At 44.5% G+C, this 26,556-nt stretch overlaps 1 protein-coding gene across 5 annotated transcripts in view; it reads left to right on the forward strand.

Annotated features, from left to right (window-relative positions):
* Positions 1-26,556, forward strand: part of RBL2 (RB transcriptional corepressor like 2) — a 953,306-nt gene that overhangs the window by 159,747 nt on the left and 767,003 nt on the right. For all 5 annotated transcript variants that reach the window (XM_069639547.1, XM_069639538.1, XM_069639539.1 and 2 more), the window contains exons 3-4: positions 10,817-11,017; positions 16,680-16,744. In XM_069639547.1, the coding sequence (XP_069495648.1) occupies positions 10,817-11,017; positions 16,680-16,744 (266 nt within the window). The remainder of the gene's footprint in view (positions 1-10,816; positions 11,018-16,679; positions 16,745-26,556) is intronic.

The raw sequence follows: 26,556 nt of genomic DNA on the forward strand, positions 1-26,556 counted from the left end.
GTTTATATACCGAGCCCCCTTAAATACATTAGGGTCAGGAGTGTGCTTCCTATACTAATGCATAGGAGAAAAGGGGGCTCTAGGATAGAACACTCCTGTGCTGAGCTCGGTATTAGGTCTGATGGTCTCGTATTGGTCTGTGGGACGCAGGTGGGGAAAGGTGAACCCAACACCTTTTGTAACAAAGTAGTTGGAATTCCTGGTTACCTTGTAGCAAGTTAGTTTCATTGAATCTTGTGACTAGACTTTTGCCACGGATGCTGCAAACGAGTGAGGATCCATGAAATCCCATGAGATCAACAATTGAACATCCTGCCACACGGATAATTATGATCCCAGCTATCAATCAACACTCCACGATCCACATTACCAGTTTGACCATGTGTCTACTTTATGAATATTAAAGAAACGCACCTCCATACACTGCATTCAGCGTGTAAATCTTTGTAGTCACAAGATTAAATGAAACTAACTTGCTGCAAGGTAACCAGGAATTCCGACTACTCCTGTACTAATGCATTACAGGCTCCCGGCACCCACGTGGCTGATTGGAGCATATTTCAGAGTGACATGCCTCCTTTCACTGTGAAATGCGGTAGAAAATAATAAAAATAATTTCTATCCTATGGAGGAAGGAAGTAAAGTGGGAGAGCAGTGGTTAACACCTCTGCTCTATTCACACAAAAGCCTGTTGTTTCCAATAGGTAATCCTGGGGCAATCTGTTAGGGGCGTTTTCCCTTACAATGCACTTGTACTAAATTACTAAAGTCAGAAAAATGCTTTGTAAGGAAAAATGTTCAAATAAAATTCATTCATCAGTAAATTTGAACATAAGTAGGAGTTCAAGTCACAATTCTTTTTATCTAAAACCACAGTTTCTCCTGTTTTCATGTACATACATGTAGCTTTTTTTTTATCCCACAACAGAAATTCAAAACAGCATAGTCAATCATTCTTGACTCAATGGTGTTGCTGATGTGTTTCGGCTAAATTGCTGTTTTATTGCATATTAACCTTCAGTGTTGCCTATAAAACAGAACAATTAACTTTAAGCTTCAGTATTTATTCCAAATTGAGTCCCATATTTAGACCCTTATTTAAATTATCTTGACTCTCAATCGCAAACCTCTTGTTGTCGTCAGTGTTTCTCAATTTTTTAATATACCTAAATAAAGGAAGACTAAAATCTCTAACTAATCTCCACGTAATATTTATAGAGCATCCAAAGCACTTTACACACTTCTCACCCGACTTCTTGTCAGTCAGCGACCCGTTCCGTTCAGTAGTTTGCAAGTGCTGCCGAAGCCAGTGCTCTCGGCGAACCTAAGGGAACAAAAAATCCCATTAGTTTAACTCCGTGTGTGTGCGGCGGTCGAGCACCTCTGCTCTACCACTTCAAAGAAATGCATGAGAGGTTCAGAAATTGACCTGTCGTGCATTGGGCCTTGCCCTGCACCTTGTCCAAACAGGCGCTATGGAAGATCTTTCAATTTTGCACAAAATGCACCCTTATCTGCGCAAATAAGCAAAGAGTGAAAAAGGGCATCTGAATGTGAGCATCTAAGATGCACACGCTCCGAGGCCCTTTTTGGATTTGGGTGCACCTTTCTTGGTGCAAGCGACATGGATTAGCGCATTTCACCACTTGTGCCAAAAAAAGTTTGAGAATCTGGCCCGCTGTGTGTTGTACAGTGAACTCAGAAAGCTTTGCAGTGTTAATGGACCAGAAAATAATGTAGTTGTGAACAACATTCAGGCAGCAGCTTTTGAGCATTAGCAGAGCACCATAAAACATCCTGGCATGTTTTGTAAATAATGTTCACTGACTTCTTTGAATCCAGCAGCCATGTGAGAGCATACCCCCTCTCCGGCCCCCCCGGATGGGGCCTGGGGCGCAAACCCCTGTTGCCCTCCCATAAAGACGTCTCTGTCAGAACTGATCATGGAAGGACTGGGAGAGCTCTCAGGGATGCCCCATAGTCTGCATCCATTGGTCACATCACGGAGTGGGTGGCTCCCCCTGACCCTATGCGTTCCTTTGACTGGAGGAACTTAGTAACTGCAAGCCTCTGAGCTTTTTTTGTTTTTGGAGAGACCATCTGAAGTGGTAGACTTTTGGACCCATATTAGTGACTACCTTTCGTGGGTTTTATTTGCAGCATTCTGGACAGGAAGCAGGCTGCATTCTTTGTGATGTACTGCACTGAGTCTAACTAACTGGGAGGGCCATTTTCTCAAAGTCATCTGTCAGACCGATCTGACCAGTACCGCTTGGTCTCATTTACTCGGCTTGTCATATTTGCGGAACCTCAGAATTTGATGGGAAAGCTCATCTTGTTCTACAGATGGCTGTCACAGGTGCCTCTTCCTGCCTTTATGTGGCATTTTTATTTATGCTGAGCTGTTGTGATTTTCTTGGCATTGGGTTGTTAAAAAAAGGGGGTGGGGTAAGCTTTCCAAGTATCATTTAACCTGACAGGTTATTCCAAGACAAAAATGATACTAGTGACCTAGTCGAAGGACAAGGGGAATGGAAACATTCATTAATTTAGTCACTTGGCACTTTAACTGCATGCTTGGCTTGTCCGAAATTGGTACTTTCCATTAGCACCAGAGCGCTGATGCATGAGTATTATAAAAGATAGATGTTCTTGCCCGGTGAGCATTCCTCAGGGTACTACATGAGTGAAGAGTAAACTCTTGTGCTTACAGAACTGCTCACTACGATTCCACCTGCCACTGCATTCGCCCCCAAGTCCTTTTGGTCTAAGGGTCTAAACCATACCTCTTCACAAGGACCAAATAGAGAGGGCAGACTTCACTACTGCGCTCCCATGTCCTCTACAAAAGAGAAGGCTCCAGGCTTTTCGGCCTCGGTGAGTCTGAAGGGATAATCATGCAGTTGTTAGGGTGATGCCCTGTGTATCTCCACCAGGATTTGAATCACCGGGGCCTGCATCACAGATCAGATTGTTCTATGTCTCTCAGTGTCACCACCTTCCAATCACCCAGCCCAACATTAGACTTTGTCACACAAATCACTCGGTTTCATCATTGATGTCAACCTTTCCTACAATACTCACATCCTAAAGAAATATCAAACGTCATAATGCCTTGCTCTTCTGCACAAGATCAACCTTCAGGATTGTCGTCCAAGTCCTTGTCCTTTTGAGCTTGGATAGGGACATTGTCTTCCTTGCTGTACTCCTTGGGTCCTGCCCCAGCCCATCTCATCAAAATACGCAGAGAAATGTTACCACATCCGGCCATCCACAAGGGGCCGCTTTGCCTGCCGCAGCAGGACTTGTTTACCTTGAAGATCAGCAGCGTCATATACAAGGCCCTGTCCAACCTGACTAATAAACTCAACATCTCCAGCAGCCAACCCAACATTCGGATTTTGAACACCACCGGCCTGCGAAACAAGAAACGTAAGAAAGAGAAACAAGAACAGAAGCCCTTTCCTACTAAGTAGAGCAAGTCTAGAACATCATCTTGATGCACACCAGGACAGCTCCTTCTCTTATGCCCTTCCATTTGAAAATGAAGCCCCCAGTCTTACAGAACAGCTTGTCAGCCGTGGACCTGGGGCCATGCAGGATTCTTTTTCAATTCCCCTTCCTGTTATATTATTATACTTGTCCAGTGCTCTAGAGCTTCCAGGATAGGTTTGCACCACAGGAAACCTCATATTATGCCTACTGGCATGTTTCAACTCCAACAGTAAAATGCAGACATAAAAGGATGCACAAATTAATATCACATTTTGTGCACAGAAAGGGATTTCATAACTGTGAAAATGGCCCTCCTAAAAAATAAGGAATGAAGAGCATGAAACGTGTTGAGATTTGTGGGGTGTCAAAATGGGGCGGCGTTTGGGCTGCAAGTGGAAGGCTAGAAGGGAAGAGTGCAATTTTCAAATTTGAGGTTCGGTGTTCCCTATTCATTTGGAGCACATCCCACTGGTATTCCTCTCAACAGCCACTATGCACACAACTATTCGTTGGATCCTAGTCTGCCCTATGAACCCTGTTTCTCCTTCTAAGGTTACATCTGTTCTACTCCAGGGGCTACTTTAACTTTGATCAAAGCCTGCGTTCATATTTTTGCACCTTTGGCACATTTCTGACTGACAAGGATAAAAGTATTGCATTTTCGATTTTCTTATTCTTCGCCGCTGGCATATATTTTTTCAGTTGCAACCTTTTTTCTGAAGTTAAAAATGGGTCAAAGTCCGGATCCTTTCCCCTCAGAATAGGCCTCAAAGTGTGCAGCTGCCATACGCCAAGTCATAATTCCGTCTTCATGAGTAATACATGGTGTGCTGTGTACATGCGAAGAAGCGAGGGAGTGAGTGACGTTTTATGCGTGGCTAGTAGATATTAACTTGCCTGCTTCTAGAACCGTTGCTGAGTAAGGGCCTTTCTGGGTGTCTTTCTGTTTTTCTCTTTGAACGCAGTAGTTAGGTCTTATGGATAGTGACAACCTTGGATTTTGGGTGCAGATTTGCTCTTACTGCCAGCTTTACAGCGTTACTTAATGGTGCTGTTATTGATGCCAGCCTTCGGTTTTACTTCATCTGAATTCAGTACGTTATTCACTATAGAATCCGTTAACTAGTTTTAGTGGTGCAGCTCAGACTCCATTCATTTTATGGGAACGGATGTGGCGTTATGCTTCCAACGGCTGCACTCTTGCAGGGTACTTTTTTCAGTGTTTCAGTCTTGCTTTCGTGGTACACCATTAGGGCTACCAGCTCCTCACAGGACTTGCCGGGTACTGTGTTTCAGGAAGCAGTTTGAGAATTCTTCTCTATCTTTCCAATTGTGTGTGCAGTTAGTTAGAAAATAAGTGGATGACATTTAGCAACAGGCATGGGCAAAATACCAGAGCCTCCTGATGTTTAGTGGCTCTAGGTAATTACTTTTGCTTTTTGGCACTCTGTAATATCTGGAGCTATAAAGGGGTCTTAAAAGTGTACTAGGGACACAGGGCCTCTTCACAATTCCTTTATTCGTGTATTTGGCACTCAACAGCTTCAAACTGGGCTTTACGGTGCTTTTATGGCAGTCAAGCTGGCACAAAGACGTTGAAGTCCATGTGCTCCTACTGGGGGTTGGCGTTGAGTCTTTTTGAAGGTGCAGGCTCCTAAGAGGTTGAGCCGGTGAGACAATGGTTTTCAATGGTTCAGGGCTGCGGTCGAGTCACCAGACAGATTATGGCTCTGCTGGATGAAGTCAGCATTTCAAAAGCTGAATCCGATGGCTTCTAGCAGTCGAATTTACACTCGAGTCAGTTACTATATGATGTCGAACCTGCAACCGGGTCCAGACGAGCCAGTCCGCTTCAGTGAGTTGAGTTGGCTTCTGGATGACCCGAAATGCAGCAAGCAGTGTGAAGTGTGCCAGGTCGCAGGTGGCATCCGGCTTGAAGATGCCTCAAGGTGTTGAAGCAGGAATCCAGCTGCTTCTGGTTTTCTGGGATACCCAATCCAGGGGATCCAGCAGAAGGCAGGTCTGTCTGTTCTGCACTCCCACTTGAGGGAGGTTGGCTGGCACCTAGAGAAGTTCCTTCACCTCCAGTGAACAGGGTTCCAGTGCAGCGAGCAGCGAGGCCATGGTCTGTAGCAGTTCATCCCATGAGTTCCCTGGGGACGGTTAGGCGATAGAGCTTTCCTCTACCTTGTTTGCATTCTGTCTTCTCCTCTATGGCAGAAGTCTTTGGAGCAGACTGTAGTCCAATGAATTCTTCTTTTTCTTGTAAGAGTCCAAAGATTAATCAAAGAAGGAGAGGATACCCATGCCTTATAATGGCAAAATGGTACTGGAAGCTGGTCACATTAATGCCTGCTGTAAGGGATTAAATCCAGGCTATTGTAGCAAGTGGCCTTTGCCATCTGGCATCGCACCTAGAGTGCCTTGCCCTTCAGGAAATGTGGGGAACAGGAAGTGGTAGAGAGCCCTAACAAACAAATATGGTGCAGCCTGTCTCCTGCCTACCTTTCTCTAAGGACTACTATAGCTGCACCCTCTTCCTTTGTCTGCTGACTTCAAAGGGACTTGGGTGGCCAGCACTCTGATGTATGGGGCTTGCATATGTTAGTGCTGCCTTTGAAACACTGGTTCCCAGGAGATCTCCAAGGGAGTGTTTCAGTGCTGACACTAGTGTGATATTAAATTACTGTGGTTGTAAAATTGTGTATTCTTATTAGTCACCAGGCCACAACAAGGCATGGTTTATATTTAAAGATTTACATGCCACCAGATTGGCAAAGGTCATAAAATTATTAAATTTAGAAACAGAGGTGCAGGAGATTAAAGAGACACCAGAAATTACCTGCATCGTTTTATATTTATAAAAATAAAAAATCTTGGGCTATCCCACCTTCACCATATGGTTATTCTGTCACAACAGGTATTTGTCTGCATCTCTTGTAAATGTAGTATATTGATCAGCTGTGCAGGCTCATGCAAATTTACACTTAAAAATTGTCAAATTGTGGCCAAAAAACTCCCCTGTACGTCAACTGGACACCTCTTCTAACAATGTTATGTATTTGTCTTCTTTAAACAGATGTGAAACTTAGGCTTTCTTTTGGCACCAGGGCAAGCTGGTCGCAAAGGAAAAAGAGAGGGAACAGGGGATTTCTGACAGTGTGTTCCGGGGCGGGAGTTTTAAAGGCTAGCTGCCAAGACAGAGAAAGCACCGATTCTCACCCTGACCTTGCCGTCCTGAGGAGCTTAGGATGAGGAGTAGAGGAAGAAATGTAACTGATGTACCTTGCCGTCCTACTGCTCGGAGGAGCTTTTAGGATGAGGAGTAGAGGAAGAAATGTACCTGATTGGTCATACTCAGCCTCACAATGTTTTAGCATTTTTTGTAACTTTTTCAACCTTTGATTCACTTGAACGGGTTCTTGGTAGTACTCTTTCAATCATGACATGTAATTGAAGGACCAGACTGCTCTCTGCCAATTGCAATGTAATTGTGCTTACTACGTCCACCTTGATCCTGCCAAGGGCTCTTAGTCTTCACACTGCTTCACAGCAGAAGATCACATCTGTAAAACATTAAGTGTAAATAATGAAGTGCGGTAGAGTCCTGAGAGAATTCCGTCGTGGTGGAAGAATTGACAAAAGGCAATGTGATTTGGAGTGGAAAGTTCTCCTGCAGGCTCAGCCGGGCTAGCAAATACCATGAAATTGACAACCGGGAGCCAAAATACAGAAACTTGCTACTGTTTCAGGTACGGTTTTTCAGGATACTGATGTATAGTCTTTCAATGTATTTTTGCACAAAGGCAAGGTATGCCTTAGGGTTAATACCGTGCTCTATTAGAACTAGGACAGTCATTGCCAATATGCGACAATGCATTCAAACAATAAGGGTCATTTTTTAAAAATGTATTAGACAGAGGGGATTGTCGACGTTACACACATGTGCACTGCAGTCCCCTCTGTGTAATTTTTGTTTTTTTTGCACTGCGAACTGCAAAAAGGTATGTAAATCCAGGCGGACCAAAATGTACATGCAATATTTGCTCTTTATTGCACAAACAAATATAAATCCACCCCCTGCCTTAAAATGCCAGATGGTTTAATGCCTGTTTATAATTTCATGCTACTGTTAAACCATTGAATTTCCTATGGAATCCATTGTAAATGCTATCTGCCAGTTGCAATTTTCAGGCAACATTTACACGTTTTACAAAACTGAGTGTAAGAGAAAGGCATAAAGGTGATCTTGCCTGTTTTTACTCTATAATTTTGCACTGCGTTTTGCAAAAGTTGAACATTGCATGCAACGTTGGCGATTCCCTGCATGTAATTTGCAGTCAATATAAAAATGATTCACAGAATGTGTTTTGCCCTATGGCTAATTCTATGCAAAATTGCACTTGCACGGGTGTAAAGTTTTATCAATGAGTCCCCTGCTTGCCGTACATTTTGCTGTTTGTTTTGGTTGCGTTGGATGCGCATGGTGCGTAATAATCATCTGTTAAATGTTTTGCGCATGGCTTCAACACACTTCCGGGCTTATTTTGGAGTTCCCCGTAATTTGGCTGCAGGGAAGTGTTACATGTAGACATACAAATGCTGGTCATTTACACGACGGATTGCGAATGTGCAGAGCGATGGCGGCGTCCAAGCCGTTTACAGTGGATCCCTATGGAGCCAGCCAGCTTTATGCTAGTGCTGGCGGGCTCCATATGGATACCCAGCATTTGCACTGCCATGAAAATTCATGCAGGCACAAATGCTGGGGCAGTTCTGTGGCAGAGAGGAAGGGACACGGCTGAAACGCCATGCAAATTATCTGTGATGTTGATTTTTTACGCCAAAACTTTACGTTATGACTCATTAGAAAGTGAGCTCCTATGTGATTCTTGCTGGATTGCTTTCACAGAGCGGGATCATGGATCAGAAAGACTGATTCTGCTTGCCTTCCTCATCTGGTACCCTTTGGGTGTCAGATTAAGCTATGAGCAGGATGGAATGGCACATATCTCAGGAACCCTCGAAGCTATACCCTCCTACCCAGAAGCAGTACTGGACACACACCACCAGGAGCAATAACGAGTAGAAAAACAGGAGCTTTATCAGGATAGAAAAGAACAGGAGGTATTAGGAGCGATGGTTGGTGGGAAGGGACAGGATAGAGCAAGGATATCAGAAGGGAAAGGGGTCTTACCTTGGTATGTAGTACCCCAGTCTGTAAGCCCGGCTGTCAGTTGAGAGAAAATGCAGGTAGAGAGGCTGTATACTTATTTCCGCTTGAGACCCTTGATTAAGGAAAATAGATTGTAACACAGAGCTAATTATCTAAAAACAAGGAAGCGAGCCAGCATGAAATGAGTGTTTGCATAACAAGGACACAATTCCAAGTCCACACATGAATACTATTAAGAGAACGTAATCTAACGTTCTTCAGTATCTTTGAGTGCGGCTGGGATCCAGTGGGGAGGCCAACGCAGTGCGTGGCGACGCGGACTGATGGAAAGGACTTTCGCACATCATCACGCACCACTCTCTGATGTGTAACGTAACAAAAAGGAGAAAGGACCTAGTCTTCAGGGCGCTTCTGCGCTCCGTAGTACCCCTCCATTATGACACACTTGGCGCGTTCTGAGCCGGGAGGGCCTCAGGTGAACATTTCCACAATAGTCAGGGAACCTGATCCTCATCCGAGGACCTGGGTTCCTAACAGTGAGATAAATGCCACAATATCTCTGCTCACATCTGATTTTGATGCAAGTGGAGATGCTTTGGATTCGTATTCGTTTTTCACCTAAGAAAGGAGGCAAATTCCATAGAAATTCTATAGAAATCCAAGTAAATGTCTCATGAAATTGGTGGACATAGTAGGCAGCCTTTCCAATTGTTTGCATGTTCAGGTGTAAACATGCATGGAAACCCAGGACCGATCAAATATCTGTACATTATTTACACACACGCATGTAAACCATGAATATTGGATAGTGAGGTCTTTAGGTTACATGCAGGCTGTCCTCATTGTGCAATGTCGGTGTCTATCCAATATGACCCTCAATGTCTGAAGAAGCAACTTCCGCAAGAATATTAGATTTTCAGCGACAGTAAGCATTATGCTGAATAATCATTTGCATCATTGATCCAGGCCTGACTGCTTGGCGTTTATACAGTCAGCAGGTGGGTGGCAGAGTATGGTAGCGATTGAAGATTGAACAATCTTATAAATATCTTGGCCACTTATTAATGTTGTTCCTGGGACTTTCACTGTCCCCAAAGTGCTGCTAGTAGTCTGATTCCAGTAAATAACGGACGGACGGTAATGGATGAACTCTCTGGTTTTCAAGTAAGCAAGAAAGGAAGCCTGCACCCCCAATTGCTGATGGTCTGGCAGGGTTTGCATGAGCCCTACAACCACTTTAAAAGACTTTGCATATTATTCCAAAGCAATACTTTTACTGCCCATCCACTCGACCACACTCATTACACGCCATGCACTTGTTTTTGATGTGTATTTTTTTTAAACAATTATTTTTATTAGATTTTAAACTAAAGAATGATACACATCCTACCTTCCAAATGCCTGAAGCTGTTGACACCCCCTAAGTATGGGGATGTGAGACAATTGTAATCTAAAGGTCTAGCAGGTAAGTGTCAACTATGCCTTACTGATTCTAGGCGTTGGCGCAGTCTGACTGAGGGGTCAACATTGCTCCTCTTGCAATGCATTGCTCCAAACACCCAGGCTGCAGCAGCACTCATTTGAGTCTGGCACCTTTCGCAGCACAAAAGGAGCAGCAGGATCTGATTTGCTCCCATGTTATCCACACAAAGCATAACACAGTAGCGAGCGGGAGTAAGTAGCAGCAAATATGGGGAACACTGAGAACATTCTGTTTTGTTATGGTATGTGTAAGGATGTAGGTCAATTTGCAACAAAATGTATTAAATGAAAGTTTTTTAAAAATCAGACATTTTAAAATTGATTAATTTGAATGGCAGTGGGGCTGCCTACAATTGTTTTTGACATTACCTACTTTGCTGCACGCATACCACACTTCAGCTGTTGGGTGTGACTCTGCAATCCGTGTAACAGGCATACACTTGCTTATTCATCTTACTTCAGCCTAAATTTATTTAATAAATGTTTGTGAATCACACTCCCCCTGCAATTTATGTACAGGTTTAGACATAACTTGTGCTTTGCTTAAATCACGTAAACTTTCAAAGCATTTGTTAATTAATTGCCGTTTGTTTTTGTCAATGTATGTGTATATTGTTAAAGTACTCAGTGTTAATCCACGTCTTTCAAATATTTTTATTTTAGCCTTATTGAGTTTTTTAACAAGATGAAGAAGTGGGAAGACATGGCCAACTTACCTATGGAATTCCGGGAACGCACCGAGAAACTGGAGAGAAACTTTACAGTGTCTGCAGTAATTTTTAAGAAATACGAACCCATCTTCCAAGATATGTTCAAGCATCCTCAAGAAGACCCACCTCGTCCACATCGAGGAAGAAAGCAGAGGTACTATGCTGCACACTGCAGTTTCCTTATCCCTCGCCTTGCTTTTTGGACAAATTCAATCTTAGCAACCAGCAAAGCACCAGTCATATTACTCCACCCATTTCTTTAATATTGACTGATTTATCCCCTGCAAGCCCTGTTACGCAAGGAGCCCAAGATATGAGCAGACAATGCCTACTTTCTTTGTTTTATTCTGACAGTGTTACAGTAGAACAAGGTTACCATGTGTTTACATATTTACATATCTAACTGCCAGGGCTGGACAATGTGCTTCTTACCGGTGACTTGTGTTTTCAGACCTTGCTTCATGCCTCCCCAAGGCTGGCTCAATGCAAATCATAAGGTACTGCCCATAAACACTTGATCGGATGTAGCTGCTTGGGGGCGTTTAAGCAGCTAAGCTTCCAAACACCAACTATGTGGAGCCAGCAATTAGGTATCTGCAAAATGGTCTGTTTTAGCAGTGATGCCAGTTGACAAACCATTCCACGCAGGCAGTCTGATGAAAGGCCATAGGTAAAATGGTAATATTGCCTTTACAGAACTCTTCTGTTGCTGTCTGGGCAGATACATATTCCATAAATGACCCATGTGCAAGATGTGTGGGACATCCTCCTTCTAAACTTACAACCAACCAGCAGGGCTGACACAGATTAAACAAGAGGTGATCCCTTGCTTTCGTATTCGAAATGACCCAGTACTGGTTTACTTTTGACCATTTCCATATTTCTCAGACTCGTTTGGTAGTTCAAAGTACAAGGAATACAATAGTTCAGGCTTGATTACTCTAATGCTCTAATCAGGGAATTGCACTGTGTTTTTCCCTTCCTTTTCGACCTTTGCAAGGTGCACCATATCACAATTTACCCTCACAACATCAGTGCAACAGGAAGTGGTTCAATGCTCTTTGCCCGTTTAGTTTGGGTACTAGACGTCTACTAATTGTGCATCTCCTGACTATAAGGAGTTAGTTTTATTAGAAAATATGCACAAGCTGCAAGCCTTTCTGACCTGAGTGTAGTATTTTACAAAACTCCATCAGCTGCTCAGTTGGTTGAGTGTGCAGTCTTCACTTATTAACCTATACTGAATAGCAGGGGGAGAATTGTGGATGGCGATGCTCGAGTTTCCAGAGGCAGGAAAACATATTGAGTATTCTCCCCTGACTTCACCATGTTTCCTTGAAGTAACTATTTTCCAACATAATGTAAGGTATTTTTCTTCCTGGTACAGGTGGTAACCCCCATTAATATGGGCATGACCCTTCTGATGAATCTGCCTCTCAATATTTAGACCACGATTGATCCTACACCAAATAGAAGTTTGGTATGGGAGCACTTAACCAAACTCCTCCCTTGATCTTCGCTGTGATCATTGTGGTGCTGAGGCCATTTCATGGTGGCCATGAGCAGTAGCAATTGCATTTTACTAGCAATGGGGTGTTGCTGAACTCACTACTCCTCATGAGACACGATAAACCCACCTGGACATCCCACACGAGCGGTGAGAGCTCGAGGTGAGAGCTTGAGGCATTCTAAGGCCCAGAACATTCTGGTCTCCTTTGATTTTGAATGGGAAGAGAGACGCGTCAGCGCCCTCGGTTGTCAGGGCAACGGATATACATACGAACTGATGCCCGTGCCCATGCACGCCACCATTGCGAACTGAACGCCCGCTACTGAGGGTGAGTTATAGGCTAATGGTCGCTTGTTTAGCCAGCGTGGCATTTGCATATAGTCATTTAAACTTATGCTTGGATCTTTTAGATTTGAAGAAGATTGTGGAGTACAAAGTTAGTAAATTGATAGAGGTGCTCCAGTGGGATGTGCGTAAATGGGATAAACTGACTTGAATATTTTGGCAAGAGTAAACGCTATTTAGATGATACTCTTGCCTGAAGGTCTGTATCTTATTCGGTCTCTCCCACTTAAATTCCCAGAGAAAATTCTTAGACGTATTGACAGAGTTGTCAAGGAATTTCTGTGTGTTGTAGGGAAAAGACCAAGGATCCCTTGATATATTATGGTACACACTGTACGGGAAGGTGGTATTGGTTATCCTATCCTTGAAAACTATCATAGAGGATTTTTATTGAAAAAGTCTGCTTTTGATTTTACAGAAAGGATGGCATCTGAGCCACTATGGGTATCAATTGGAGAGAGAGAGAGAGAGAGAGATGTTTACCGTATGGTCTGAATGGTTTATATTCTATAGGAAAGAGGCAAATTTACCTACAAAGTTACCGTCTATCGAGGCTACTAGGACTGCACTAACATTGTGGGTCATTGGTAATGGTTAACATTTATGGATACACTATGGGGCTTCAATCTGGCATAATCCTGGTATACAGACTGAGAATAAAACATTGTATTGGCGTAGTTGTATTACTAGAGGGATTTTAGAGATCGGTGATGTTTGGCATGATGGTAGAATGGCATCCTTTGTTTCCCTTAGTCGCAGGTTTGGCCTAGGCAAAAGGGAATTTAGGAGGTATAATGATCTAGTGGCTCTGTTATCGGAGAGGCAGGGGATGTTGGGAGTTCCAATGAGAAGTAAACCAATGGTTTGTGATTTGGTTGATGCTCTGCCACGTATGGGTTCAACATTCCTAATGATGATGCCTATGGAGGACTCATATATTGTTTCATGAAAAAAATTGAGGGAGGCATGGATTGAGGATTTAGGAAGAGATATTTCTAGCAAGGAATGGGAGGGATTGTTAAGGGTGGGCACATGATCAAAGATGGATTTAAGTTTGCGTTATACTCATCAAAGAATCTTGGGCTGCCTTTACTGCACTCCAGTGCGGATTCATGGGCTAGGAATGCATGATAGCGAGACACGCTTTCATGCATTGGGGTCGGAGGAGAGGTACCTTACACATGCTGTGGGACAGTCCTAAGTTTATTGATTTTTGGAAGGAAGTGCTGGACAGGTTGGAAATGGTTCTAGTTGTGACGTTTCCGAAGCCACCTTCCACAGTGATTTCACTTTCGACAAAAGGAAGATGTTATGTGGCCCTTAGCATGGGTGGTTGGATGAATAAAGCACTAATGGTGGCAACCAGGCACATTTTGAGAGTGTGGAAAATGAGGGAAAAGGCAATTGTAGAGAGTTGGCTGTCGGACTTGCACTCGTTATCCATTTACGAGAAGCATATGATGAAAAAACAAGATCGGAAGAGGTCTTACTTGGAACTGTGAGGACCATTTAATGAGCAACATGGCTGAGAGCAGATATTTCAGTGTTTTGTTGAGAGGGAATAACTGTGCGTTGTATTGAGTTCTAGTGTGGTTGTGGAGAGTTATGCGTGTGTGTCCACAGTATGTCTCGTTGTTTTTTGTTGCATGTATGTGTCATTTTTTGATTTTATTACTCATCCTTCATGCGAATATTGTATATAGAAGTTTCATGATGAAATAATCTGTGATAGGATTCTTTTCAAGTTTGGTTACTTTATCAATAATATTATTAGGACATTTTATGTATCTCGAATGCATGTATCCTTATGTTGGTTATTTGATTGTTCTTATTGAAAAATATATAAAGTGTTTTAAAAAAAAATAAATCATATAGTGTGCTTGCCCTACTTCCTCTCACTCAGTAAATAGTCTTTCATCATCATCCCAGCAGAAATCTGAGTGTTTAACTCCTTCCATACAATGTTAAAGATAACTCTTTCCTCCCTTTTCGATGGTAGAAATGTGCAGATGGTTTCTATCTTCCTTTTGTAGACCATTCTTCTTCAAACTGTGGGCCGAAGGATGTCCAGGGAGCAACAACGCTCTTTAAAAAGGAATTACAGTGACTGCTTTTAATAGAAAATATAAGCAGTTATAGCTTGTGCTGGGGGACCGGATCAATATTTTTATTCAAGGGGTCTGTGTGGACTCAGTATAAAAAAAGTTTAAATTGCACTTTTGCAGAGTGATAAAGTTGCCTTGGCCTGCTTTGCCTTAAATGTTAAGTCCTACAAACATTAAACAGATATTCAGGGTAATTCATGGAATAAATGTGCGCCGAAAAGGGGAGCACAAGCATGAAAATCGCAGCGCATGCGTGCTAAAGCCACGCACGCAGCCGTTCGTCGATTCATGGAATGCGCTGCGCTTGTAAATCCTGGGATGTGCACCAAATCCGTGGGTGGCGCACCCGTCACTAAACGCTGTGCGCGACGCGCACAGCGTAAGCACACAACGTGTAGCGCACACAAGAAAAGTGGGCGTTACACGGGGCTTAACACGCGGAATGGGGACCAACGTGTGAAAATGTGTGCGTTACGGGGGAAGTACCGCAGGTAAATGCTCTCAACGCCCACACGCACGCTAACAAAACGTATTCATGGCAACGAACAGGGGAAACCTGTGCGCCAAAAAATCGCTAATCCATAAACACGTACTCCAGCAGGAAGCAGGCGTAAGCGGCCCCACGCAGCATAAAAGTGCGCGCAAACAACAAACACGTATATACAGCTACAATGAATGTCCCATTCTGTGGCCCCCTAGGAGAAATGAGGTGTCACGCAATGCTCAGGCACCCCAAAAAATCAAGAAAAAGAGATACGCGATCCCTGTAACCCACGTGCATGTGAAAATCCCCACGCACCCCGAAATACACGTACCCAGGCCAATTGCGCGTGAAAATCCCCGCGCACACCCGTAATACACGTACCCAGGCCAAGCTCCCCGCGCACACCCGAAATACACGTACCCAGGCCAATCGCGTGTGAAAATCCCTGCGCACCCCCAAAATACACGTACCTAGGCCAATTGCATGTGAAAATCCACACGCACCCCCGAAATACGTGCAGGCAGCCCATCCACCCTCCCCATGCCCCGCAGGCAGCACACACCACAGGGGGGACTTTTTCCACGCTATTTACCTGACGCGAGCGGGGTACATGTATTTGGAGGGGTGCGCCTGGTTTTTCACACGTGATTGGCCTGGGTACGTGTTTTCCACGTGTTTTGGCAGCCATGAGCGGGATACGCATTTGGAAGGGGGTGTGCAGGGAGATTTCCATGCGTTTTGGCTCCCACGAGCGGGTTACCTGTATTCAAGGGCGTGCGCAAGTACATTTCCACGCGTTTTGGCTGCCGTGAGCGGGGTACGTGTAATTTGTCACGCGATTACAGTGTAGCGGCCCTGTAAACTGGACCAGGGTTAGCGCGGCCCTTTGGGCCATATTGGGGATTTCGATGGCTTTTCCTTGCGCAAGGGGTGTTCTTGGGGGCGTAACTGGCGCTGCGGGATGTTCGCTGCGCCACGGCTCCAAATGGCTTGGGAAATCCATGAATACGCGGTGCGCCAGACTGCTGTTTAGCGCACACGGCTGGCGCACGCTGGCGGACACTCCCTCTCTGCGCTGCTCGCGTGTGCTGCTTCTGCACTGAATTCTATGAATTACCCTGATTATTGTTTGCACTGCTTATGTTTTCACTACTGCTTTTATGTAAAAGAGAATAAAAGAAAACGATAATATTGCACTGTTTCCATCACTGGGACTTTAATGTATTGTTTTTCATTAGCTTTTCAGTAAAGTATGATGTCGTTTAGGAGGGTTATGCTTTGGTGCTGGGAAAACTGTTAATTGTAAAATTATATGGCATGGCTTCTTTAACCCTGGATGCACTGGTGACAGATTTCTTTTTCTTTTTGAAAGGCGCCATCCTTGCACTGTCCCTGAGGTTTTTAAGTTTTGCTGGGTGCTATTTGTTCATGCAAAAGGTAAGTCCTTTGCAAATATTTCCACATATATATAATTGAGTGTAAATATTATACCTAGGTATGGACTCATAGTGCTTGTTCTTCTACTGTTGCCAACCCAGTGTCCTGAAATGGGCACACACGCCACATGTCACATACTCAGAAAAGCATGCTTATCTAAAGCTTTTGATTAGTTTAGGTATTGATGTGGAAAGTAAAGGTTTTATTAGCTAGTCAATCAATTAAAGTACAGCTATATCTCTAACATAATGTTGCGCTATCGGTGATAAACAAATAGCAGGTATTCAATTGTTTGTAAACAATACCAATAAAAGCATTACGTGACACCCAAAAGTATTTAAAATACCGTCTGCTTTTTTTGTAATAGAGTATTTTGTAATAGAGTATCAGAATAGTTTTATGGAATGGCTCAATAGTCGAGAATGCACAGATATAAAATAGACTTAGCAATTAAATATTGTGAGAGCATAATACATACATAATACTAGATAATAGTTGATAGTTTGCATGGTACAGTAGTTGGAAATTTACGTATTTTGGAAACTACAATTTGTGGTTCTGTATGATGTGAAGTTTTGCTCTGGCAAAAATGGAGCAAATACACTTAGTACAATTTGTTATGCCTGCTTTGCATAAATAAGGGAAACAGGTTTTTCTGACAGGCGATAATACGTAAAGATTTTGAACTTGGCATTAAAGAGCACATTGTTGATGTCTACAAAACTGAGCCCAGAACACACTTTTTGCCTGAAATTATGAGTTGGGTGAAGCAAATAAAAATGTGCCGGTAATACTGTCAGTAAATCTGCCACCTTTCAGCCAAGCATTGGCGGAATTACTGTTGCAGTAATTCTGCCAAAATCCCTCATGGAGTTCTTTCTATGGACTCCAATTAAAAGGGGACTAGCAACGCCACCACCACTTGTAGTGGCAGTAACAGTATTACAGTTTTGTCCGTTGGGATACCACCAAACTCGTAAAGAACCCCTATGTTTCACATTTGAAAAGTGGAGAAAAATTAAGTTTTTGTGGAAACTTAGGCAAAATTAAGTTGCTCCAGTTTTTGTTCCACTGCAACACTTTGTGTCACATGGTAATATGAAAAATTAAGTTGTAAGCAATGTGTTTGGCCACTGTGGTATTAGGTCATTCACACTAAGTGGGGATTGTGTCTTGTGGCAGGTTTTATCTTTAAAAATATTCTCATAATGTTGACAGTGCCAAAGGTGAACTTGTGGAAAAAGAATGAAACTTAAGTTTAACGGTGAATTCCTGGGTTTCGAAATACTATGTTTTTCTTGAAGATTCACTACTCTTCTTGCCCTCGTTTAGAATTTTTTCATCATTCCCCTCTCATCAAATTCCCCCTCTCTGATTAGTGTCACAGATGGCCTCAGAAACACACCAACTCCCAAATGAATTTCAAGGGTTTTTATTTCCAATTTAGGAATGGACCTACTGGCAGTCCCATCCTAATCCAGGGTTCCCTCAATCACAGACTAGTGATCAGTTACCCCTACTGTCTAAAGGCGATCTAGCTATAGGTGATGGCCTAAAAGCAAATGGGTTCTCTATGTAGACTTACTCTGGGAACAATGTTGATGACACATATCGGGGACCTCGGATATTGCCTTCCAATCACTCTGGGAACTCACCTGGTCTACTACAATCTTCTGATCCTTTCCCTAGATCTTACTGTCTCTCTCCTTTTCTGCTTCTACACTCCCTTCCGCCTGCACCCAATGTCTTCCTTCTCTCTTTCTCCCTACCACTTCCTCTCCTGTCCCTCTGATAGTCCTCCTTCTACTAGTTATTCCACCCTCTATTCTTACTCCATACTACTCTTGCTCAGCTCTCTCCTGCCTCTTCCTGCACTCCACTAATACTCCTGTGTCTTTCAACTACTACTCCCACTTCTACACTGTCACTCCTCCCACCTCCATACTACTGCACTTTTATACTTCTACGACTCCTACCTCTACTGTACCATTCTTCCACCTTCACACTAATACTACTCCACCCCATCTTCTCACCAAAGCTGATGTGCCCCTTTGTAGGCTCTTCTGCCTTGTGTTTTCACTTTCCACACTTGTATTCCTTGCAACACTCTTTTATACCAGTTCTTTACTTGTCATATACTTGTGAATCCTTGTCACGTTTGCAGTTATAACTGATATTCTTTATTCTTCTTCTTTGCTCTTGTAATGCTCAAAACAACTCTTCAGTTTCATCACAAGTCTTAAATTCTGTTCATATTGCGTTTTACTGACAGCGTGCCACTTGATATGTCCATTTGACTTAAAGTGTTCATTCACTATTCAGCACATCGTAGTTTAGCCATATACCAGCTTTCTTTCAGTTCGGCATACAATAAAGGCAGCGTTCACTTGTGTTCGTTGTGTTTGGTCCCTCTGAGTGTTCCGGTCTCTGCAATGGCTTCTGACACATAAGGCTCTTTGCAGTGCCTCCCGGCGGCTCTGCCAAACAGGAAACCAAACCACCAGTTCGCCGGGCACGTCGCCACGCACACACCGTGTGCTGTGCTCCACCTCAACTATACCGCACCGCCTGCTGCCCGCCTTCCCCTACAAGGGTTCCGTTCCTGCCCAGTCCCTCTGGCAGGTTTCCCGACATCGTTGCCACCGTCTCAGCTTCCTGGTCCGCTAGTATGGCGGATTGTCTCCTCTCTCTCCCGTCTTCCGCTCCTTGTATGCTTTTGGGCTCTACCTTTTATACTTGTTTCCATTCTTAACAGGCTGCAGGTGAAGTGAGTTGAACTCAATTGCCTGACCTTGTATAAGCATGTTAGTGTGACATGCCTGATCTTCATTAGTGGATGCCTCCAGGCCCCTCTTCTTCGTACCAGTTCTAGAGTGGTGTTTGCAATGGGAAGTGTGCACTACTCTTAGCTGCCTCTTCATCTTCTCAGTACTTGGTGGGAAACTACAGCGAAGGATCGGATAAGATTGACAATGAAGACAAAGGGAGGGTCAGGTAGGTCAGTGTTAGTGAAGGAGGATACCATGTCTCACCTTCAGGTACCCTCTCTCCAATACCCAATGACCCTCTGCCCAGGTGATCCTCCCTCGCTCGTCCAACCCCAAGGTCAGGATCCAAAAGCGATGGCCCTTCCCTGGCCGCCTGAACAGAACATCCCTGGGGAGTAGATGCGAGAGTACCTTCAGGTTTCTCACACCTTGAAAAAACACAATATGGGTGCTAAACATGTGTCAGGACTTAAATACTAAAATGCAGACGGCCATATGAATTGAACATATTTACGAATATGTGTTTCTGTGACGTATTTATATGTTCTATTCTTGTAACTGAGGTTCAGTGTAGGGGATTCATTTATTATAGTTTGAATGTGTTGTACTTTATCACCCTACAAGTATACTGTTTGGTTTAAAGAAAGTTTGAAAATGTGGTATAAAATATAATCCAAAAAAGAATTGTCCAATCTGCATGGTGGGCCATTAACTTTGAATATTTAATTCAATCATTGCATATTTGCATGCCATTCATGATCAATTACAAGGGAATATGAAGGGATATGAACTGAATTGATTGATGATAAGTGACTAGAGTGCATACAATTAAGCAATAATCACCCGTTCCATGGGCTGCAACGTGGGATAACGGGTGATAACGGCCTGGGGCCAGAGTTAAACGTAAGGGCCTTTAGCGAGGGTCCCCGGTGCTGTTATCACCCGCTCCAGCCCATGGAAAGGGTGACTATTGCTATTAGCACCCGGGTTGCCAATCCGGCAACCTGGGGTGCTAAGTCCAATGTATTTTCTTTCAATGAACGGGTCGCCTTGCGTCGTCCCGTTCATGGAGAGACCAGCAGGCAGGCCCAGCAGGGAGACGGATGGGAAGGGGTGGGTGGAAGATGGCGGTGCTGGGCAGGGAAGCAGTCGTCGTGTTGCTTGGAACACAGTCTTGGATCGTGCGATTCAGCCCGTGATCCAAGCAACCCGATTGGTTGCTCCCCCCAACACAGGTGTTAATTGTGAAAAAAGCAAAAAAGGCATCTAGGTGCTTTTCTTGACAGACAACAAGCAGTGTAGATTGCCGTAGGTGCACAGTTACATGAATACAATTCAGAGTGATCATGACAGGTAGCATACATTACTTTGTAAAAGTGGTGCGTACAGTTGCAAGTAGTGGTTAATACAGAAAGGCAGCAAAGGGTTCTAGTCATTGACATAGTATAGTACCTGATGATGATGGGAGTAGCTAATGGAGGCCTAGGATGAATTATGGGTGCAAAGGGTGAGCATGGTGGTTATTTGGATAGTTCTTGGGTGAATAGCCAAGTTTTAAGGTGTTTGCGGAAGGCCCAGTAGGAACTTTCAGATCTTAAGGTAGCTGGTAAATTGTTCCACTGTTTCGCCGCCATGACTGGGAAGCTGCTGCCACCAGCGTTCTGGCGCTTGAATCATGGCGTGGCAACGCAGGGCATGTAGGCAGAGCGCGTAGGTCTGATGAAGAGATTTGTTGTGAATTTTTGTCTGAGAGATATTTGGGTGCTAGCTTGTGCATGCATTTATGTGTCATCGCAAGTGTTTTGAATTGGATGCGCTCATGGATAGGTAGCCAGTGGGTGTTCCTCCTGGTCGCTGAGATGTGGTATTGTTTTGGGAATGTTCAAAGCTACTCTCAAGCATACAACGCATTGCAGTACTCCAGTTTAGTTAATCTGAGGGCTCTCGCTAGAGTGATGCAACTATCCGGTGATAAGAATGGCCTGCAGGCAGTAATACACTTGGAAGTGTAAGCAGCGGCAGATGTGGTGGCGTTGACATGTCGCGTAAGGGTTAAGTATGAGTCTAGATAGAAACAAAGGGTTTTGACTTCCTTGATGATGTTACCATCAATGTTAAATGAATCGAAGGTGTTAGGTATTTGTTGAGTCGGGGTTGGGAACCTATAAGGAGGAGTTCCGTCTTGTCAAGTGTTTCAGAGTCAATATTGTGGGAACCAGTGATGGGTAAGAGAATTTGGGTGCATCTGCATAATTAGCGCAGGTGACACCCAATTCGATCAAAAAGGGGCTTTGCAAATATGTTATACAAGGTCGGGCAGAAGCAGGAGCCTTGGGGTACTCCGCAGGTGACCGGTGCTGGTGCAGCCACATAGAGCGGTGAGAATACTCTTGTAGCTCTGTCAGAGAGGAAGGATTTTGTCCATTGGATTGCTTTGGGTGAGAAGTGAGCTGTCAAAGCTAGGTGATTGCATAGAATATTGTGATCGACTAAGTCGAACACTGCAGAGAGGCCTAACAGGAGGAGGAAAGCTAGGTTACCATTGTCTTTTAGCTCGTCCTTTTGTTTTTTAAGGTCTAGTAGAGCTGTTTGCGTCCCGTGTCTTGGGCGGAAGCTGGACTGTTGAATGCCAAGAAGATTGTTGGTTTCCAGATGGTTTTGGATCTGGAGATAATCTGTCCTATCCAGAATTTTTAAGGAGGAAGGGTACTGTAGTTATTGGTCTGTATTGATGGGTGGAATTCAAAGAGTGGGTCTGATTTGTGAGTGGTTGGACTAGGTATCGGTTGAGGGGGTTTAAGGCTGGTTTTTTTAGTTAAAATTTTAGTTTGTAGGAGAGAGATTTTGTCGTTAAGGGCTTTTTGAATGGCAGAGTACCATCTCTCGTCTTTGATACAACTTTCTTTATGTGAAACTGGGCACTCAAGTTCTCTCCGGATGGCGAAGAGTTCCATGGATTCAGATTTAGTGTTAGAGATTATATAGTTGTACGTGGTACTTATGGTCTGAAGGATTGCCTGTTTGTATTTCTTTGCGGCTACAGAGAAGGTTTCGTTGTTCCATAGTGTTGGGAATTTTTTCCAGTTGGATTCTGCTGCTCTTTTCAGATTGCGAAGGGCTTCAAGGTCAGGTGTGAACCTGGTGTTGAGGTGGGCTAGTGGTTTAGTTTTGCGTAGGGCAAAAGGTGCTATTTTGTCTTTAGCTGTTTGGAGGGTTTGATTATACAGGTCTACTAGGTCTGTGGGGTCTTTGGTTTGCTGGTCATGGAAGGCTGTGATGGGGTGTAACAAGGGTAGGATTTTTGTCGACTGTGATGCTGCGTGAATTTCTGGATAGTGCCGCAGGTGCTTGGGGTGGGGTAGTGTTCACTCCTGAGTTATTGTCAATATTGAACGTGATTATGTGATGATCCGACCAAGGGCAGTGGGAAAGCAATATTAGCTTTGCAGTTGAGGTCGGCTAACCAGTCAAGGGTGCAGCCTTTTGTATGGGTGGGGTTGTGTATGCGTTGCGTGTAGCCTAAAGCTGCGATGGTGTTTGCTAGGGCCAATGTGTGGTTGTCGTTGGGATCGTTGACCACGACGACTGGCTCTTAACCAGAGAAATGTACATAGCTCAATATGTAGCTAGTCGTCGGGTAACCATACACAAGGATATGCGGCTGCTAGATATGATTGCAATCTGCGTCTTTATAGTTCCACACGCCCGTCTGTGCACGCTCCCCATACAGGAGTGGCTCTCGAGCCAATGATGTCAGACCAGCGGTCAGTGGGACGATCTAGTGGTTGTCTCGACAACACTCCTTACGTCTCTGCAGTGGTGGTCAAAGGAGAACCTTCTGCAGGGGGAAACTCTTTACCACCCCCACAGTAAAGACCACTCTCACCACAGACGCATCTCTGTTGGGGTGGGGAGCTCACCTCCTCTTTACAGACGGTGCACAGTGGTCCCTGTCAGTAGCATCCAATCACATTAACCAGTCGGAACTACTTGCAGTGTTCAAAGCCCTAAAAGCCTCCCAAGCTCACCCACAAAGGAAGACAGTTCTTGTCCCTACGGACAGCAGCATGGCCATGTACTATCTGAACAAACAGGGGGGGAATCACTCTCCAGGGCTATCCAAACTGTCCCAGAACATTTGGAAGTGGGCACTCAGACGCTACATGTTCCTGCTATCTCAACATGTTCCAAGAGAACATAATCTTCTGGCAGACGTGCTCAGCAGAGACTTGCACTTACCCGTAGAGCACGAGTGGCTTTTGCAAGAGCACATTCTACTCAACGTCTTTGAGGAATGGGTTTTCCAGACATCGACTTGTTCACGACTCTGGAGGACGCCCAATGCCCAGATTACGCCTCCAGGTACCCACAGAGGTGGTCCAAAGGGAACAGGCTCTGGATGACATGGTGCAGGAGATTTGCTTATGCTTTCCCCCCCACACTCCCCTTCTAAACAGGATAGTGCAGAAGATGCACCAGGAACAAGTCATGATGATCCTAGTGGCACCAATGTAGATTTGACAGCCTTGATTTTCTCATCTCATGAGAATGTCAGTCTCCCCTCCCAGGAACCTGCCCTGCCCATACAACATGCTGTCACAAGACCTAGGGACACCACTGCATCCGTGGCCCCCAAACACTCAACTAAGCAGCTTGGCTCCTCAAGTCATAGAGTTTCGGCATCTCCAACTACCTCAGAGGTGTATGGACATACTTAAGGAGGCATGTAAACCTAACACTAGGCATTGTTAATCCAACAAGTGGAAACGTGTTGTCATTTGGTGTAACTCTAAGAACATCAACCCTATGGACTGTTCAGCTAAGAATATAGGGCCTCATCACGACTTGGGCAGTAGCCCTTAAATGCGGCAGTAAAGCTATTAGCGCTGCATTTAAGGGTCCGCCCAAACATGACTCTGGCAGCATTTACCCCCAGCTCCAAGTTGGGGGTAAATGCGCCGGAGAAATGCCAATTTTCGGGCGCAATTATCACTGCGCTATTAGCGTGCGCTAGTTGCACCGAAAATTACCCATTGGGTCCTGGACCCAATGGGGAATGGGGAATTACAGTTACCGGCCAACCCGTGATCCAGCAGTAATACTGCCGGAGGGTTGGGCGGTGACGCGAATACAGTTGGGCAATATCCCACTCGGGATACTGCCCAACTTGTGATGAGGCCCATAGTTCTTTATCTAACAAACCTATTGGCCTCACAACTTGTTTTTAACTCTCTAAAGGTCCACCTTGCCACCCTTTCTACATATTCCACATCTCAGAGCAAGGTTTCATGGTGGAAGATTCCTGTAATCAAGGCTTTCATGGAAGGGATTAAAAGACGTCACCCTCTTGCCTCCAACCCAACTCTCTCCTTTTGAGCTAATGCATAAAGCTAGTCTTAAGGCCCTCACCTAAAGGACTGCCTTTTTGGTGGCCATTGCTTCTATAAGGAGAGGTAGTGAACTGCAGGCTCTCACAGTTCAGGACCCATTAGTGGCTCTTCACAAAGATGAGGTGGTTTTGCACACGCTCACTCGTTTTGCACCTAAATTTATCTCGAGGTTCCATGTGAACCAATCAATCAAACTACCTACTTTCTTTCAGAACCCCACTAACACAGCTGAAAGAAGCCTCAATACACTAGATGTTAGATAATAGGTCATAAACTACCGTGACAAAACAAAACCTCTGAGAATAACAAAACAATACTCTGTCTCTGTGGCAGCTGGTAGAGAAGGGGACCCTGTCTCTAAATCAGCTTTTTCCAGATGGATTGTTAAATGCATCACTTTGTGTTACTATCTGGCCACGAGAGGCCTACCCTTTACGCCTATAGCCCACTCTACTCGAGGCACAGGGGCTTCCATAGAATTTGTGGCAAATGTTCCTCTAGATTCTATTTGCAAAGCAGCAACTTAGTGTTCTGTTCATACATTCACCCAACACTACTACTTAGACACACACTCTAAGTCTGATTCTCAGGTGGGACAAGCAGTGCTAAGATATCTCTTTGCTACTGTTCCTTCACACATCCTACCGCCATCTCCTAGTATTGCTTGCTAGTCTATGCACTAGCCCTGATCTTCCCTGAGTGGATTCCTTCCTCTATCATCCCCACTCAGGCTTACTCCTCCTGAGTAAAGCCTGCAAGGAGCTGGCCAACCCAGCTGCAGTCTCCATCCCTCCTCTCGCCTCCTAGGCTCTTTGCATTTCCCTTGCCTCTCACTTTATCTCTAAAACCCAGGACATCCTGTCCACCCACTCCTACGCTCCCTCTCCTCTTCCCTCTCCTTCTCAGCTTGCTGACCCTCCCTCAGCTACCCCCTCCCTCTTTCTCCTCCTTTCCTCTTTTCTCCTCTGAAGAGGTTGCTAGACAAGTATGAAACATGAAAACCTGATCAAAACAGGTCCTTCCCTGTTCCTCTAAAACCATTAAGGACCACATCAACACCCTTACTCCGGCCCTTGCTGGTTGCTGCAACCTCTCCTTTGCCTGTGGCTCATTCCCCTCCCCTCTTAGGCACTCCCTTGTGCATCCTCTCCTCAAGAAATCCACAGCTGACCCCTCATGTCCGGCCAACTATCGCCCAATTTCCATTACTCCATTTTTTGGGTAAACTCCTGGAAAAGCTTGCCATCTCTCAGCTTAATCTTCATTCTGAATCTGTTGGCTCCCTCCATGATCACCAATCTGGCATCAGAGCTGCCAGAAGCTCGGAAACTGCTCTCCTGAACATCCGTGAAGACCTGCTCTCCAACCTTGACTCTAACATTCCCTCTGTCCTCATCCTACTTGATCTCTCCTCTGTGTTCAACACGGTCAACCATACCACCCTGCTCAATCATCTCTGTGACAACCTGGGTATCACTGATCAGGCTCTGGCTGACCTCTTTCCTTTCTGATCGACCCTCCCAGGTATAACTTGGGTCATTCCTATCTTCTATCTTCCTCTCCACCTGTGGTGTCCCCAAGGGTCTAACCTCTCGCCCTAGCTTTTCAACCAATACCTGGCAACTCACGCCTACTGCATTTCCATTTTCTGCTC

The sequence above is a fragment of the Ambystoma mexicanum genome, chromosome 1q (genome assembly GCF_040938575.1).
Source record: "Ambystoma mexicanum isolate Mex_15411 chromosome 1q, UKY_AmexF1_1, whole genome shotgun sequence".
Taxonomy (NCBI): Eukaryota; Metazoa; Chordata; class Amphibia; order Caudata; family Ambystomatidae; genus Ambystoma; species Ambystoma mexicanum.